This window comes from Benincasa hispida, unplaced genomic scaffold (assembly GCF_027475165.1).
Source record: "Benincasa hispida cultivar pf3 unplaced genomic scaffold, pf3_genome.v1.1 HicScf675, whole genome shotgun sequence".
Lineage (NCBI taxonomy): Eukaryota > Viridiplantae > Streptophyta > Magnoliopsida > Cucurbitales > Cucurbitaceae > Benincasa > Benincasa hispida.
In genome coordinates, this window is record NW_028326795.1 from 124,111 (window position 1) to 142,412 (window position 18,302).

At 30.0% G+C, this 18,302-nt stretch overlaps 1 protein-coding gene, 1 long non-coding RNA gene and 1 pseudogene across 2 annotated transcripts; 2 read left to right on the forward strand and 1 right to left on the reverse strand.

Moving 5' to 3' along the window:
- The first annotated feature begins 84 nt into the window (after nt 1-84).
- Nucleotides 85-2,409, forward strand: LOC150030032 (uncharacterized). Its single transcript, XR_016527200.1, has 4 exons — nt 85-856; nt 943-1,482; nt 1,719-2,109; nt 2,188-2,409. It is a non-coding gene; the product is annotated as an uncharacterized LOC150030032 (long non-coding RNA).
- A 2,359-nt stretch (nt 2,410-4,768) lies between these two features.
- On the forward strand, nt 4,769-6,767 carry LOC150030033 (serine/threonine-protein phosphatase 7 long form homolog; annotated as a pseudogene).
- Nucleotides 6,768-9,582: 2,815 nt separating this feature from the next.
- LOC120069095 (S-adenosyl-L-methionine:benzoic acid/salicylic acid carboxyl methyltransferase 1-like) lies at nt 9,583-11,880 on the reverse strand. The gene is made up of 3 exons (XM_090310140.1): nt 11,721-11,880; nt 10,958-11,617; nt 9,583-10,195 (listed from the first exon to the last, which is right to left on the reverse strand). The coding sequence occupies exons 1-3, from the start codon at nt 11,796-11,798 to the stop codon at nt 9,812-9,814; spliced, it is 1,122 nt and encodes a 373-aa protein (XP_090166266.1). The 5' UTR covers nt 11,799-11,880; the 3' UTR covers nt 9,583-9,811.
- Nucleotides 11,881-18,302: the final 6,422 nt, after the last annotated feature.

Genomic DNA, 18,302 nt, shown 5'->3' on the forward strand with positions numbered 1-18,302 from the left:
AAGGTATAATATTAAACTTAGAAATTAGATTTTGTTGGGTTGACATATTAACATATTTTTTTGTCCATTATAACAGTTGAAAAAATCATAATAAATATGTCGATGCATCCTAAAGATTTAGTAATTCTTCAACCTGGAAATGATGGAGATAGTGACATTGACGTTGAAGTTGATGAATTATTTGGAAACGATAGTAGTGGTGAACATGATCTTGAGTTGATACCGTCGGAAATGTTCATCCAAATAGATTGGGAAATGAAAAATTCAACATGTGAACTAGGGTCTACTTTGGAAGAAAGAAATGTAGGAGTAGATAACTGTAGTTTAATACAAAAAGAAATGTTGTTTAATACCAAAGAAGATTTACAATTTGCTGTAAAAAAATATTGTGTGATAGAACACTACGAAATTGTCGTAGTGGAATCAAATCAGGATCTTTTGTATGTTAAATGTAAATCATGGAGTGACGGTTGTGCTTGAAGGCTACGAACATGTCGGCGCAAAACACATGGGATGTTCGAAATCATAAAATTTCGAGGAGAACACTCATGTTTGTTTTCAAAATTGACACAGGATCATTCACAGCTTGATTCAAATTTCACGAGTATTGAAATTCAAAATTTGGTTAGAGCTGATCCTGGAGTATCTGTGGCCCTACTCCAAGAAGCCATTAAAAAACAATATGGCTATAATGTCAATTATAGACGGGTGTGGCAAGCCAAGAGAAAAGCGTTGATTGCTGTGTTTGGCTATTGGGAGAAATCCTATTCGGAGCTTTTGTATTGGCTGAGTGTTGTTGTTCATTACAATCTAGGAACACGAACAGATTGGTTTTTCCTTCCCTCTGATGTGTCAGGTACGACTATTTTTTAACGAGTTTTTTGGTCTTTTGGTAACCATTGTAGGCCATTAATCCAGATTGACACCTTATTACTGCTCTAGTTGAGCGCTGGAGACCAGAAACCCACGTATTTCACCTACCTTGTGGGGAATGTATGATTACGCTGCAGGGTGTTGCCATACAATTTGGGTTACGAGTGGACGGGCAACCATTGACAGATTCACTATAGTATGACTGGAAGAATGTTTGTGAAAAGCTCTTAGGCGTTCTACCAGAAGATCTGAAGGGATCAAGATTGAGTATTCCTTGGTTGGCATCCCAGTTTCTAGAATTACCTCCCGATGTCGACGACATCAGCATACATACGTACGCACGAGCATACATCCTGCAGCTTATTGGAGGATTTTTATTTGCTGACAAGTCAAATATTCTAGTGCATCTCATGTTCCTCCCATTATTATCTGATTTCGAGCACGCTGGTACGTACTCGTCTTGCATGGTTGTATAGAGAACTTTGTCGGGCTTCCAATGCACAAGCGTTGGAAATAGCGGGGCCACTGAGTATGAGCTTATGATCGATTTCTAATTATAGCACCACAAGTTCAACTACAAGCCCTAGATCATCATCTACTTAGTTCCAGGTATTATTTTATTTATATATTTATTTTGTTACCATTTTATGTAAGAATATAAATTAATTATATTTTTTATAATTTTAGATGGAATGGTGTATTAGCTACCTCTAAACAGTCAGCAAATATGTTGCTTGTGTACAGAAAAATATTCGACATGCTAATGCATAATCAGGTAGTAAATATGTATATAAATGAATATTTAAAACATTTTATATGTATACTTTTTTTTTTTTTTTTGTCAGGTTATTTGGACGCCATACACACAGATTTGGTCATCCTTACCTGATTATTGTCGTGATGGTGAAGACATCTGGTTGACCGTTAGCCCTCTTATATGCTTCCATATAGTAGAGTGGCATCATCCAGATCGTGTGTTGAGACAGTTCGGTCTGCGACAAACGATACCTTCGTTGTCCTATACATTCCTAGCACTACATTAGATCGATTTAAGAGGTAAGCATGACCAAGTCTGGCATCAAATCCATGCAGAATATTTATCCTACTGGCATGGAAGATATGATCGTTGTGCAAAGGGAGAATTAACAAATGGGCCAGCTGTACGACTACTTTCCCTGGTACAATTCGATCACGAGGCGATTTATCACACCTGACAGCGCTTACTATTACTGCATGGTAAGAGATATAAAATCAGACATTTTCCATATATATGATATGAATATTGTTTAATATTTATTTTTTTTTATTGTATAGAATAATTTTATCGGCGATGATCAACAATATTCAGTGCAGAACAACTTACCAGAATTGGGTTCAATGTGTCAGCAAACATTGGTCAACGTAGAAGGTATTATTCAATAAACAAGACAACTCAATGTTGCTGATACCGATCGAAGACGTATTCGTCATAGACGACAGCGACAACAGGGTGAACCTAATTTAGAGGGACACAAAGACAACCCCATGAGGGTAAAGGTCGGGGGTCGTTTTTAAATCCCACATTTATCATTTTCAAATTGTAAATTAAAAAATTAATTGTAAATATTCTTTAATATCATGATATTTTTTTAAAATATGAGTGCAAGTTGTTTTCATTGTAGATTAAATATATAATTAAGTTTAATAGTGAAGGAATTAAGTTTAATAATTAAGTTTAACAATTAAAAAAATAGTCAACAAACTTTAAAAAAAAAAAAGAAAAAAATATAAGCAAATTGTGGACCGGGTCCACGAGTTTGCTTGACCGGTCAACCAGTCAGCCGACGTGGTGCTGACTGGATTAAACGGTACTCGTGTACCGAGTACACGAGTATGCCATATGAAAATCGTGTATCCGGTACACGATTCCACTACCCTATTTTTGTCAATAATTTCCCAAAACACTTATTCTCAGAAATTGTTTCCCTCCAACCCTATTTTTTGTCATTATTTATTAAAAAAATATTTTTTAAAAAAAATTCGAAGTTGGCCAAATCTTATTCTTCATAATGTTTTTTTTTTTTTTTTAAAGTGAAACAAAACCGAACGTGTGTGTTATTTATATATGATGACTTCTAGAAAGGAAAGACTACTTTCCTTTAATTTTATTTTAGTGAAGAAAATCGGATGGAATCTATTTTAAGGTTTCATACTTTTTCTAAACCTGTTTTTTTTTTTTTTTTTCTTCTTCTGCTCTCAATTGAAGGGGGATTTATTTATTTTTAATTAAAAAAAACAAAAAGAAAAAGAAAATGTTGTGGATATAATCATCGGGTACCCACAGATATCTAAATTTTGTAGGTCCCAATTCACATCATGATCTCTTACACATGGGCTAATAAGTTCTTTCTTGTACATTTTTATTTTGAAATGATTGGATCTCATTTTTCTTTAATTTCTATATCATAAAATGGTCCATGTTTCTGGGCCAAAAATGGTGACCATGTTTTTCACATTGATAAAATATACTGCAGTGTGAAAACCAATTTTAAATGAAGTAAATACCTTTTAAAAAAATAATAATATTATTAAAAAGAAAAAAATTACAACACTTAAATCAATGACCGTTTGAAAAGTTAGAATGTAATTGAAATTATTGAGATTTAGAAGAGTGTTGGAATGGAAATGAGATTGTAAAATGTGAAAATAATATAAAAGAGAGGTGGGTCAGAAAAACGAATGAATTTGATATTCGAGCAAAGTAAACCGTCCTTAGATAACTTTTTTTTTCCTCTTTTAATAAATGTTGGATCAATTTTTTTATAAATAAAATTAAATTTACACGTATGAATATTTTGATAAGAACCAATGATGTGACAGTGTGAGAGGGAGGTCCCCAGTACGACGGTTGCCATTTTTTCCTTGTCCTTTATTTCCTTTATTCCGCCTGGCCACCATCTCTATTCCCTTTTTTTTGTTCAATCAAAGTTCTCTTTTTCTCTTCAACTATAAAACTATTATTATATCTTTTGATTAGGAACTTTTAATATTAATATTGTTGTTTTCAAAACTTATTAGAAAAATATTGTTGTTTTGAAACTTATTAAAGAAATATTGTTGTTTTGGGAGTTCGAGGCTAGAAGTCGAAGGTTGAGGATTCGACTAATGTAGAGGTCGAACATTGAGAACTCGACAAACAAAGAAAAACTTGGAATAGGGTTGTCGAGGGTTGAAGTTTCGACATACATAAGTCGAAAATTCAAAAGTCGAAACTTCAACCCTCGACAAGGAAAAGGAAATCTCGCTAGTTTTGACATACATAAGTCGAAACTTCAACCCTCGACAATGAAGATAAGTGGGTGAAGCAGATTGTAAGAAAGAGCGAGATTGAAAGCGAGATTGTAGGAGAGAGCGAGATTATAGGAGAGAGCGAGATTGTAGGATGAGACAATCTCCAACATCTATGGAATGTATGCATCTCACTGTCTCCTACAATCTTGCTCTCAATCTCGCTCTCTCTCACATCTCGCTCTCTCCTACAATCTCGCCCTCTCTCACAATCTCGATCTCTCTGAACATCTCGCTCTCAATCTCGCTCTCTCTTACAATCTCGCTCAGAATCTCACTCTCTCTTACAATTCAAAATTCTGTTATTGTTGTTATTTTTTCATTAATGATTACTAGCTTTTTTTCTCATTGGTCATGTATGTATATATATATATATATTTCTATGGAAAATAAATAAAGTTATTGTATATTCAATTTTTTTTTATTATAAAGTTGTACATTATTCTTTTAATTAAGTTGTACATTATTCTTCTAATTAAGTTGTACATTATTCTTCTAATTAAGTTGTACATTTTAATTGAGAAACAAATATTTTTTTAATTAAGAAATAATTTTTTTTTTTCAGATCATGGCTTTAAACCCAGGACCTGTTGATCTCGTTGTTTTGTACGACCAGTCCATTCATCGATCATCTGTTGTATGGCGAGATCGTACTACTGGAGAAATACCTTGCAGGCATCGAGAAGCAGTTCTCCGGCGCACTATCTCGCTTCACCCTCGAATACTACCGCTACTGCACACATCTGGATTCTATGGGGTTGCCAGATTAAGATTTATTCAGTTGGACTGGCATCTGATCACAGTCTTGGTCGAGAGATGGAAGCCCGAGACGCATACATTCCATATGTCTGTTGGAGAGTGCACTATCACTCTACAAGACATAGAAGTGTTGTTGGGGTTACCTGTTGACGGTGAGCCGGTCACCGGAGTGATGTACGATGACTGGTTAGAAGTTTGTCAACTGTACCTCGGTGCGACCCCACTTGCCGACAAGATTAAAGGATCGAGGTTAAGTTTAATATGGTTAAGAACACAATTTCATGAGCTCACAAATGATGCAGACGAGGAAACCGTCATAAGATATGTGCGAGCATATATACTACAAATGATGGGTGGAAGTCTGTTTTCAGATAAATCAAATCATTTTGTTCACTTGATGTTCCTACCACTGTTAGCTAACCTCCATAATGCGGGGCAGTATTCGTGGGGTAGAGCTTGCTTGGCATAGTTGTATAGACAACTATGCAAAGCAATAAGACCTGAGGTTCGAGAGATAGTTGGGCCTCTCATACTTTTGCAACTATGGGCTTGGGAGCGATTTCCAACAATGGCTCCACAGCTACATCATGTTAATAACACTCAGTTAGTTGGACGAACCTACGGTTCTCGATAAGTTGTTTTAATTCAATTTAATTTTTATATCACTGATCTAGTTAATTTAAATTCTAAATTATCAATTTAAAAATTTAGGTGGAGAGACAAATTTTGTGTGACTAGGACAACTACACATGTAGTCAGCCAGTATAGATACATGTTTGATCTGCTTCAACCTGAACAGGTACATTACACTAAACCTAATTGATTATTTTATACACATTTTTATTGTATTTGTCTTTAATATTCTCTTATATAATATTTTGTGTTTCAGGTTATTTGGGAGCCGTACAAAATTATTAAGCATACTTTGCCTAATTTTTGTACGAATGGTCAAAACATATGGCGAACAATGAGTCCTCTCATATGTTTTCACATTGGTGAGTGGCATCTTCCTGATAGAGTGATGAGACAATTCGGTTTTCAGCAGAATGTCTCATCGCCTTGTAATACTGAACCTGTACTGCATGATATTGACCTAAGGACTAGAGATTGATCCGAAAAAGTTGCACATTTGGTAGTGCTATGGCACTATCGTGCAAGGTTTATTGCAGTGGGGGTTTCTCTTGAACAGTTTGACACAGATGTCACTCAAGAATATATTCATTGGTATAATAATATCACAAGGCGCTACGTCACTCGTCCGGGAGCAGCTGTGGGTCATCTGGTAAATGAATATTGTCTAATTATTTTTAATTTAAATTTATTTTAAATATTGTCTAATTGTTTTATAATTCATAGAGATCGAACAACTGTAGACTCCGTGAGGTTGCGAATGATTCGAACCAGGTTCTTGCTATATGTAGTGACAACCAAAGCTATATGGGGAAAATTCATTATATGTATGATAAACCTATTGTTCCTCCACCAGCTCCTAGACGTAGAGGACCTGTTCGGGAAGAGGATGAGTTTGATGAGGTTGACATAATGTGGAAGAGTTGTCCCCTATGATGCAGACGCGAAGTCAAACTGATTATGTTAGTCCGATGATGATGATGCCAGCATTTGGTTCAGGACATTATGACTCAGAGGCTGGTCCTTCGTCTTCATACGTGCATGGACATGGTCAAGGTCGTGGAGAGCATAATGAATATTTATATTATGAAGCACCTGCAGAGGTACCAAAGCAACATCAAGAAGAACCCGAGCAACCTCAAGTTCGAAGTCGACGACGACAACCAGCTCGAAATTGACGACGTCCGCCTCGTGGAACACATTGATTTTTGTAATTATTTTTATATAAATGAGATATTTAATTTACATTTTTTTTATTTTTATGAGATATTATTTTTTTTAATTTATTCTTTTTATATATTATGAATATTAATTATTTTGATATAGAAGCTTTTAAATGTCACTGACATAAATAATAACATCAGATAGTCTAAATCTAAAAAGTTAGGTAAAAAAAACTTCAATATTCAAATTTACATATTTTAGATAATAATCTGGGGACATAATAAATCAAATCAACACTCAAAACCTTCCCATGCAAGTCTATAAATAAGAGTGTATCATTGATATAAAGAATAGAAATTTTAGTCACAGTAGTGAGGTCAATAGTTTAAAAGATTTTACAAGAATGATCTTGGATTTCTTTTGTACATTTGGTACCAAGATTTTGATGGAGTTTTTTTTTTCCTTTTTTTTAAAATTATAAATAATAATAAAATATTTTTAGAAATTATTTTTATAAAATGGAAAATTAAAAAAAAGAAAGAAAGAAAGAAAGAAAGAAGGTGGAATGTGTAATAATTAAAAAAAGAAAAAAAAGGAAAATTTGTACGGATATCTCACTCTCGCTCAAAATCTCGCTCCCGCTCTCAAAATCTCTCTCTGCTCTCAAGATCTCGCTCTCACTCTCAAAATTTCGCTCTCTCAAACTCTCGCTCTCTCTCAAAATCTTGCTCTCTCAAATCTTGTTATCTCTCAAAATCTCGCTCTCTCAAATCTGGCTCCCTCTCATAATCTCGCTCTCTCTCATACTCTTCCCTCTTTCGTTCTCTCCCAATACAAAATTATTTTTAACACATCAAATAATTATGAGTGTTAGGAAGGTCTCCGGAATGAGGAAGGTCTTTCGTTCTCTCCACATCAACTAATTATGAGGAAGGTCTCGGGAATAATAATTAAACAGACTCAATAATAATGTTAGGACAAGGTCGAGGGTTCAAAGTTCGACGTGCAAATGTGGAAAGGTCGAGGGTTCAAAATTTGACCTATCTAGGTCGAATTTTCAACCCTCAACTTATTTAGAAAAAAAAAAAACAACAATATTTTCCTACATAGTTTCTAAAAGGACAATATCCTTTTAATTTTCCCTTTGATTGGAGCATGGTTTAAGCTCCGACCACATATTCATGTATGTGCACATTCAAATATCTCAACTAGGTTGACACATCTTTAACTTGCTCATCATATTCCAAAAATCCTAAAGTATATTATATATAAAAAAGGAGTGGTACAAAATAGATGCTAACTGGAGAAGAGCTCAGAAGTTCATGTACAAATAAAGAAAAATTAGAGAAAAATCTTTCGATTAAGAGCGATAAATAGTAGTAATATCATAATTAAAAAAGAAAAAAAAGAAAAAGACCCCTTAGAACACCATTAAGAAAGCAATGTGTAATATATTCTCCCACAATTGAACTAAATATCCACTGTTGTTATATTATTGAACTAAATAATGTTTTAATTTTTTTTTATTTGATGCAACAAAAATTCACGTCCCACCAATACAATTTTAATGTAATGTATACCACACCTGATATTAGGTAATAATGAATATGAAGTTTAATATATTAGTTAATTAGTAATTGGTGTAACTGTCATCCAAAATATATGCACGCATTTATACTCTGATTTTCTTAATTTTGGTTCACAAATCACAACCCAAGTATAAACTATATAGTTTTAAAACTCATGGTCTAAAGTAATGCAATAGTTTTTTTCTTAAAAAAAAAAAAAAAAAAGTCAAATTACAGAATGAATATAGTTCGAGTATCATATATAACATGTGTTAGTGATTAAAATGCATATATTTCTATGATGTATATTGTATTATTTCTTATTTTTATGATTTATGGTAGAATATTATGATTTTGTATTTTTTCGGATGATTATGAGATGCCAAGAAAAATAATATACCTAATTTAAATTTGGAAAGTAAACATCTCTGTTTATGACTTTGGAAATAATGAGAACACTTGGAAAGGTAACACCTAACTTTTCTTTATCAACAAATCATTCACAATTATCAACTAGGAACTTTTGGAAGAATAATAATTTTTAGGTTAAGAAATCTTAAAAATAATCATTTTTAAAGTCAATACATTTTAATATATATATTTTTTTAAAGATTAATAAACTTTTGGAAAAGTTTTTTGATAGGATTTATTTCTTATCAAAGATCTATTAAGTAGTTTTTCAAAGGTCGTGACATTAGAAAATTTTCAACTTTTTTGTAGTGTTTATATATATATATATGTGGAAAACCCAAATTAAAATTTAACTTTACTCCATAGTTGACAAAATTGTAGTCTATAATTCAAAAGGTCGATCATCTTTCAATTAATATAGATTTCTATTTATCTGATCACATCCTACAAATTTTCAGATCCCAAATGAGAAAAGTGTTAAATATTTACCCAACTAAATTTATTGTAACTCATGAATTTAAGTTTTATTTGACCTGTGGAATGAAACAATTTATGGTTGTTGAAATTCTGATCTGATTTACCTTCTTAGTGAGTTGGGGGAGCCTTCTATATTTGATTTTTTTTTTTCCAAGTCTTTTTTTATTTTTTCAAAACTCAGAAACTATGGAGTGAAGGAGAGAGGTGGAGATAAAGGGCCAAAAAAAAAAAAAAAAAAAAAAAAAAACTAAAATTCGTTCGAGGATTCTTTTTTCCAAAATGAAAAAGCGAGTGGGCAAGTTATTATGACCTTAATTTAAAAAATCAAAAGAATCTCATTTTAACCTAATATTTTGAGCCACAATACAAAAGATTTCAAATGAATCTTCATTCATTAATTCATAACTTCATAATAGACAAACAACATTACATTTTTTATATTAATATAAATTTAACATAGTACATGATACTAAAAACGACATACAACAATATATTCGAATATACCTATTAATCCTTATTAACTATCATCTTCTAAAAACACGACACACAAAGATCACATTTACTAATAAATTTGACCAGACTATATTTGATTTCAATCACTTTCATTTTATGTTAGTGAGAGAAATAGTAAGATTAACAAACTGAGGATTCTCCTTAGTCATTCGATCCATAATAATTTGTCCATATCTGATGAACAATTCATCGATAATTACTTCTCCAAAATGACTTATAAGAATTGGCTCAGCCACAGCCCTCATGTACTTAGCAACATTATACCCACCATTATTATTATTATTGTTATTATATGATGGGTTTATTAATTGATCATTATTATTATTATTGTACACATTCCAATCCACTTTTGAAACTTGAATGCGATTAACCACAAAAGAGCCTTGTTTTTCAATCTCAATCCTCATTTCTGTTGGTGAAGGCATGTACTTTGGAATGTTGAAACTTTCTAGTTTCTCCTCTTCTATGATTCCCTGTCCAGCCAAAAATGCAATTTTAATTATCAACATTTTAGAAACAATCTATATATTCTTTGGAAATTTTACACAATATTACTAAAACAAAACTAAAAAATGGAGAAATTATTTTAAATGATAAAACTACTTAAATATTTATAAATATAACAAAACTATCTACAATAGGCTATAATAGACCGTGATAGACTATTATTTGTATGTCTATCGTGATAGAGATAGTAGTCTATCGCGATCTATCGTAGATAGAAAGAGAAATTTTGCTATATCATATAAATATTTTGATTCATTTTATTATATTTGAAAATAGCTTTTTTTTCATCGAGATGTATTATTGAAAATTTTTAATCCAAGTCATTTTGCTAAAAATGTTATTATACTTTACATTTTCTTAAAATTATTTGAGAATGGCCAATTAAAATTCATTTTCTTTTTATAATCTTTCTCTCCAAATGGCTTTTTATATAAAAAAAAAAAAATGTAAATTTTTAACTAGTTTTTATTTATTAAGATTTTCTTAAAAGCTAATTTTGACAATCTAACATCACCAAATAGACTCTAACTAAACACACTTTAAATTATTAATTTTTTCAAATAGTACTCATAGAAAAATCAATTTTATTTAGGAAGCATATTTTTCAAAGCGTTATTCCAAACACAACACACTATTAAATTAAACACCATCGTTTTGTTAATTCACAAGTTATATAATTAACAACATATTTTAGGAAAATTTATAATATAATTCTGAAAAAAAAATACCTGTGAAACCATGTCATTAAGAGCCAAAGCCAAGAGCTCCCAAATGTAACAACACTCTTTACTAGTTGGGTCTTGGCTTCTTCTTCCCAAAAGTGTCAAAACCATACTTCCTCCCTTCACTAATTCTTCTCCTCTACATTTCAAAAACAATTCAAAATCCTCTTGAAATTGCTTATAGTAAGCCTTCACCACTCTCTTTGGGCTTGCGTTTACCAGGTAAATATTCCTCTTACTCTCCTCCAACCCTTGAGGAACTTTAGATAGCCAATGGAGACTATAAGAAGAATGAATAAAATGCACACTTTTTGAAGGAAAAAGCCTTCCATAGAAAGAACCAGGAACCCCAGTAAAGAGACAAGGCCCAACATCACCTCCAATTTCCATTTTCAAATTTTCAAGGAAATTAGGCAATGATTTGAAGATGGTATTGAAGTCATTTCCAGGTAAGTCATTTAACAATACTTGATATTCAATTGGTTTCTTGTTGAGCTTTTGACGACTGTTTTCCACTGTTTTAATGAGTTGAGAAACTGCCATTAAAGTGTTTGGTCCTGAAGAACATCCCAAATCAGCTATGGTGAAACTTGTTGGGAAAGTTGAGCAATATAAGTTGTTTATGGCTTCCTCTGCAATCGGCCTCGTCATCGATATCACCTTCGACTGTTATCGACAAACCAAGAGTTTAAACTTTTAAGTTCGATGGTGATTTAAACAAATAATGAGAAATGAATGTAAAGAGATTTGAAGGAGGAATTTAATTAACCTGAAGAAGGGAGTTGTTGGCATAGCTAAAATCTCCAGCTCCTGATCCATTCATGTGAAGCACTTGAATTACTTCCATTCTTTTTCTCTCTCTTTTCTTGTGAAACTTGATTTTTTTTTTCCTTTGGAAGGGATATAATTGTTGATGTGCTTATGTTTAGGAGCAGTCTCTTGAATTTATAGAGTCCTGGTGGTGCCTTAACCAATAAAATATTAGAGACAAGAATTAAAAAAAAATTTGACATTACGAAATACGTAAAAAAAAAAAAAAGATATGATAAGATCCCAACTTAAATATAATAAGGAAAAGATAGAAACAAGCACGTTGTTCTATAGTTAAATATAGTATTTATATGTGATATAATAAAGAATGGGTTAAAATACCATTTTAATTAAATAGATATTAGGGATCTCATTTCATTTTAATCTCTATACTTTTTATTGGTTAAATTTAGTTCTTGAAAATTAATTTTGAAAAATCAGAAATTAAAAATATATTAAATAAGATAGAATAGAAAAACAAAAAAAGGGATTTTTTTCGACCTCAAAAGATAAGTGGGGCATTCAATTATCCAGAGAATCACGAGCCTCATGACGCGAAAGATTAGATATATATTTTATTATTTATTTAAAATTGTAATATTCACTTTTAAGTTTCCGTTTTTTTCTGCTATTAAATGGAAAAACTAAAATCTTATCATTTTCTTTTTCCTTTATTTTTTTTTAAAGTTAAGTCTATTTTATCTACATTACTTATAATATATATATTAATATGTGTATCTTTTTTAGTACAATGGTTAAATTCTTAGTCAAATTTCAAAAACAAAAATAACTTTTTGAAAGCTACTTTTTTTAGTTTTCAAAATTTGTCTGATTTGGTTTTTTAAACCATTGTTGAAAAGTAGATAACAAAGAAAGATATTTTGAGGTTGAAGTAGTGTCCATAAGCTTAATTTTCAAAAAAAAAATAAATAAATAACAAAATGGTTACCAAACGGGCTTAACTTGATTTGATTTTTGAATCATTTAAAGCTATTTAATAGATGTTAAAATTTTAAAAGAGTCTAATAGATCATTAAAGTTTTTATTTTGTGTTTAATAAGTCTATAACATGTTCTATATTCATGGAGTTATGAGTCTATTAGATGCAAATTTAATTTTATATCTAATAAAAAATTTTGACTTATCAAATTTGTGTCTAACAAATTCATAAATTTTAGTAAATATCTAAGAAGTTAAGGACTTAAAAATGAAAAGATCTTGTCTTTCAAACACTCTATTAAAATTCAATAATATATTGAAAAATTATTTTGAATGACAAAACTACTAAAATTATTTATAAATAATAGCAAAATATCATAGTCTATTTGCGATAGACCACGATAGACTACTATATATATCTATCTATTTCATGATAGACACAAATAGTAGTCTATCATGATTTTTCACAAATAGACGGTGATATTTTGCTATATTTATAAATATTTTAGTTTATTTTCCTATATTTAAAAACAATCCTATAAAAATTAAAAATTTCTATAGAAATTAAAATTTAAGAATTTGTTAAAACTTCTGGATGTTATTTATTAAACATGATCCAAAAGTTACAAAACTAAACTCTCTAACAACTTTTCTAGTTGAGTCATACCCCTTTAATCACAAGAATGATATTTGAAAGTTTCTTGTGTGTGAAATAGTCCAACTAAAAATATATATATTTGGTAGTATTAGAAGAAGCTCTCTCTCTCTCTATATCCAGGACTGTGAGCTTAAGATTTTTTTTCTAATAATAAAAAACATATATGAGATGACAAATAATGAAATTCTTTAATTTTAAATTCTTAACAAAAAGGTAGGAAAAGCAAGCAAAAGACCTAGAATAAAAAGAAGACGTCTGGTTGAAAATTGATTGAAAATTAACAAATGCTCAAAAGAGTTAAATTCATACAGAAATAATAAATGTTTATTATCATATATACTTTTTTAATTCCAAACCTAATAAATGTGTATCATATAGATCTTAAAATATCTCACTACCTTGGAGAAACCGATACCATTACCAATTTGGCAAGGGCTATATGAATGGGACTTCGATCTTCTGGCACAAAGTTATTTCCTTCTCTTTCATTCATCTTTGAAAATGATTTGATGTTTTGTTTTAGTCCATGACTTATAATTTTATAACATTTTAGTCCTTAAACTATGTTATATAATCGTTTAGTCCTTTCATTTTAAAATTTATACAATATTGTCTATATTGTAGCAATTAGTGTTAAAATTTTTAATGAGACTTTTTGGATAAATAAACTGATAAACTAATTAGGAACTCAATATTTTTATAAAATACAAAGTCTACATCATAAAACAATAAAAATTGACATATAATTTTGATAAATTTGCTTACATTAAGGACTAAATTGTTACAAATTTAAAAGTCCAATGACTAAATTGTTACATACTAAAGTTCAAGAACTAAATTGTTACAAAATTAAAAGTGTAAAAACTAAATTGTTGCAAATCAAAGTTCAGAGACTAAATTGCAAATCAACTCAAACTTATCCAAGGTTTATGGATATTTTGAACCGTCATTGAACTTTTGTTTTTTTGTTTTTTCTTGAATACAAGTTTGGAGTGGAGAATTTAAACCATAAATTTCTTAATCCTTAACACATAAAGATGTCGGTTGAACTAAGTTTTTGTTCACTTGAATTGTTATTCAACTTAATTAATATCTATTTTTTTGAACGAACAAAAAGAGATGGAGCTGTCAAAATATAAACATTTAGTTGAAGTGTGAACAAGTTAGTTTCACACGCACCTAAAAGAATAAAATAATTGAAATCACATCTGCATAAAAGTAGGTGTATTATTTTTCTTTCTCAAATAGGGTTTTGTTCGATCCACCATTTTTCTTAATGTTTTCAAGAAAAAAGAGATTCACCAAAATTATTGGAAATTATGTGGTTGTCTTTTATTGACCAGATTTGAAAGATTTGTTTCTTGCTCATGTTCATGTTCTTGTTCAAAGAAATAACAAAATTACTGTGTCATACGACAAGTTCTTGTCAAGTGTCAACTGATTTTAATAATGTTTTGTGCCAAAAAATTTAAAGAAATTTCAAATTTTACTCATTTATACTTATTAATATTTCTATCGATATTTGATTGTTTCTATATATTTGATATCGACATGAGAGTAAATTAATATTTTCATTATAATGTAAAATATTTCACGAAACATAATAATTAAACAACAAAATATTACTAATATAAATATAATATAAATAATAGACATATTAGTTCATTTAAAAATCATAAAATATTAATTTATTGATTCAAATTAATTTTTTGAATTCTTTGTATTTATAATTTTTGTTAAATATCCATTAAAATAAAAATTTAATCAATATTTTCATCCAAATTTTCTTAAAATTAAGACTCAATGTATCCATCCAACATCGAAATTTTAAACAGCATTAAAATTTTTCATTTGTTGAATCATTGTCTTATTTATTTATTTATTAAAAAAACTTATTTTAATTTTTTTTAAATCTGTGAATCATCGTCTTCATAAACTGTAATTAAGTTGGATCAAAGAAGCATATAGTTAACTTATGTTCATTATTATATATTTTACTTCTCATAATACAATTTCATAAGATAATCTAATTAAACATACCTGAGTAAATAAAAATATTAATTACAATTTCAAATGTCAATTATTTAAGGTTAAATTTTAGAAAATATTCCTATATTTTGTACTTTATGTCAAAAATATTATTGGACTTTCAAAAGTTTCAAAATACCATTTTTTAACAAAATATTAGATAAGTAGACCAGGAGATGCACCGAGACATCTTAATTAGGTTGACACTTCATTAGCATCCTCATCATTCCCCGAATCCAGAAGAGATGCATTCCATCAAAGAAAAGAGTTCACATACAAAGAGAGCTAGAGAACAACTCGCAACAAAATAGAAAACAAAAAGGCTAAAGGAAAGCTTTCCAATTAAGTGCCATGGAAGATACATCATAATTACAAAATAAATTAGATTTGGAACTCCAAAGGGCAACCAGAGAGATGACATTGTCTCATTTAACTTCCAAAATAACTTCAAAAGTACCCTTACCATTAGTTTTGGATGAAAACTGTTAGTATTTTGTGTAAAAAATATTTTTAAACTTTCAAAAGTTTCAAAATTAAAGCTCCCAAAAAAAGTAAACAATACCCTTACTATTATAGGAATTGATGCCTCGTTACAAAAATAACTCTAAGATTTCAAAAAACAAAGTTTAAAAATACTTCTACTATTAGTATGACCATCAATTTGTTTAAAGTTTTCTTGAGTTTGAAAATATCCAATTTTAAAATAAATTATACTAATATTCTCAATTTTTTTTCATATAAATACTCTCATTTTTCCCTATATTTCTAATTCTTATACCAATTTTCTCAATAACCAAAATAAAAGAAAAAGAAATTAAGTTAAAACATAAAATCTCATAAAATTACAAAATCAAAATCTCTAAAAAAAAAAAAAACATACCAAATATCCCCATAAAACCTACCAAACCGATAAATAGTAAAAAATTGAATTTTCTTCTATGCAAAACCGTTTACAAAGTCTCTTTTTTATAGAAATTTGGAGGCAGATATACAAAAGAAATTATGAAAAAAATTGAATAAATTTAAAATGATATTGTTTTTTTATTATGGAGACTAGTCTAACTAATTATAATTAATATATCATTAGATGAATATGAAATTTCATTTGATCTCAAAGTTAATGTGCAATGAAATAATTAACGATTATGAGGTCTCCTATCTTTTTTTTTTTTATTAAGATTCTCAAAATAGAGCCTCTTCCAGTTTATTATTTATTCTGATGCTATATTAGATAATAAGTTTGTTTTATCTCAAAACCATCGATGGGCAAAAAGTAATGTGAAAAGGAAAGAAAAAAACCAAAAAAAAAACTTTGGAATATATCATTCTATATGAGGTCATCAATTGTGTGACGTAAACCATGCTTCATTAGTCTTCATTCTTAATTGATTTGTCATTTTATATTGTTGATCACTATCTACATCTAATCTCTTTCTATTATTGATTCACTATTTAAATCTTAACTTTACCATTTTATTTCTTTGTTTTCATTTCAATTATTTAACATACGCGTCGGATAATCACTACAACTTAAGGATTTATACATTTTAAATGAATTATTTGTTTTTAATCTTTTGGGTATCTTTTTCTTTAAAGAAAGATCACATCCACACCAATTTAATTACTTTACTATAATATGGTTATATTTTAACACTAGTCACTAACGACCGACTCACCCCATTTGTACTAAAATAAAAGAATCACCCCATTCAAATTCAGTATGGAATATATATAGTAGAATTCACACTATCTTTTCTCTTTCCTATTGGATGAAAGTTTAACTTTAAAATATAAGAGGAAACCAATCTTTAGTTGGAGAATCTTACACTAGAAAATTTTGATTTGAAAATCTCTCTTATGTACTCTAATCTTGAGTTTTAGGTTGGGCCCCAAGGGTATCCATATTTTGGAGGGAGTGAGGAGATAGACCAATGTGGGTTCGGTAGACGTCCCACACGCACGTCGCTGCCGCCGTCCGGTCGGGCATGTATGATTATTAATTTTAATAAAAATATTATTATTATTATTATTTTTTTTTAAACAGAAAAAAAAACAAAAGAAAAGTCCTCCTGCTCGCGCGAGTCCGATTCGTCCGTGCATGTTCTGAGGTTCTCTGCCTCTTTTGCTCCCTATTGTTCCACATTGAAGGCCTATAAAAGGCATGGCCTTCAACAGTTCCAAAACACGAATTTTTTCATTCACTCCATTCCAATGTTCTCTTTTCCTCTCTTAACTCTTCCATTTTTGTTTTTCGAGCAGTGGGTTAAAAAGGGTGTGTGTTCTGGTCATTAACGGTGCATTTTCGATTTGGTGTCTTTGGCTGTTGTATCTGGGGACGACGTGGCATTTTTCAGACCTGCTTGCACACTTGGACAGAGTCGCGAAACGTCTTATAGAGAGCGAGCTCCGTGACTCAGTCTATAACGAATTTTTGTTTTACAGATTTTTGTTTTTTACTTGACCGCCGTACTTTGACCATTTGTTGTTCGTCGTTCTGAGGGTCTTCCTATTTCCAACCTTGCCATCAATAAATTAAAGTCAATCACTACAACAATTTTCAATTGAAAAAATATTATTTAATATGTTAGGGACATAGACCAAAGTCATTTGTTAAAATAAAGAGAATGTATGAAAATAGTTGGAAACTTCCCTAGAAGTGAAACAAAAACAAAAGGTTTAAACCAAAATTTTCAACCAACTGAACCATATATTCGTTAAACACTGATCTTATGGCAGATTCAAATTTTTATGTCAAGTTTATATACATGTAATTTTATATAATTTTTTATAGGTTATTGTAATATTCAAATTAAATAATATCGATTAAAAAATAAATTTAAAAATACATCTAAAAGAATCTCAAACATTCAATTTTGTGTTGAATAGAATATTGAGTTTTCAATTTTGTGTCTTATA

Bases quoted from the DNA above. Each gene is read 5' to 3' on its own strand.
- LOC120069095 (XM_090310140.1), bottom strand. From the start codon at position 11,798: ATGGAAGTAATTCAAGTGCTTCACATGAATGGATCAGGAGCTGGAGAT. The intron at 11,618-11,720 runs GTTAATTAAATT...TGTCGATAACAG, and splicing joins CCAACAACTCCCTTCTTCAG to TCGAAGGTGATATCGATGAC. The intron at 10,196-10,957 runs GTATTTTTTTTT...TTGGCTGGACAG, and splicing joins TTAATGACATGGTTTCACAG to GGAATCATAGAAGAGGAGAA.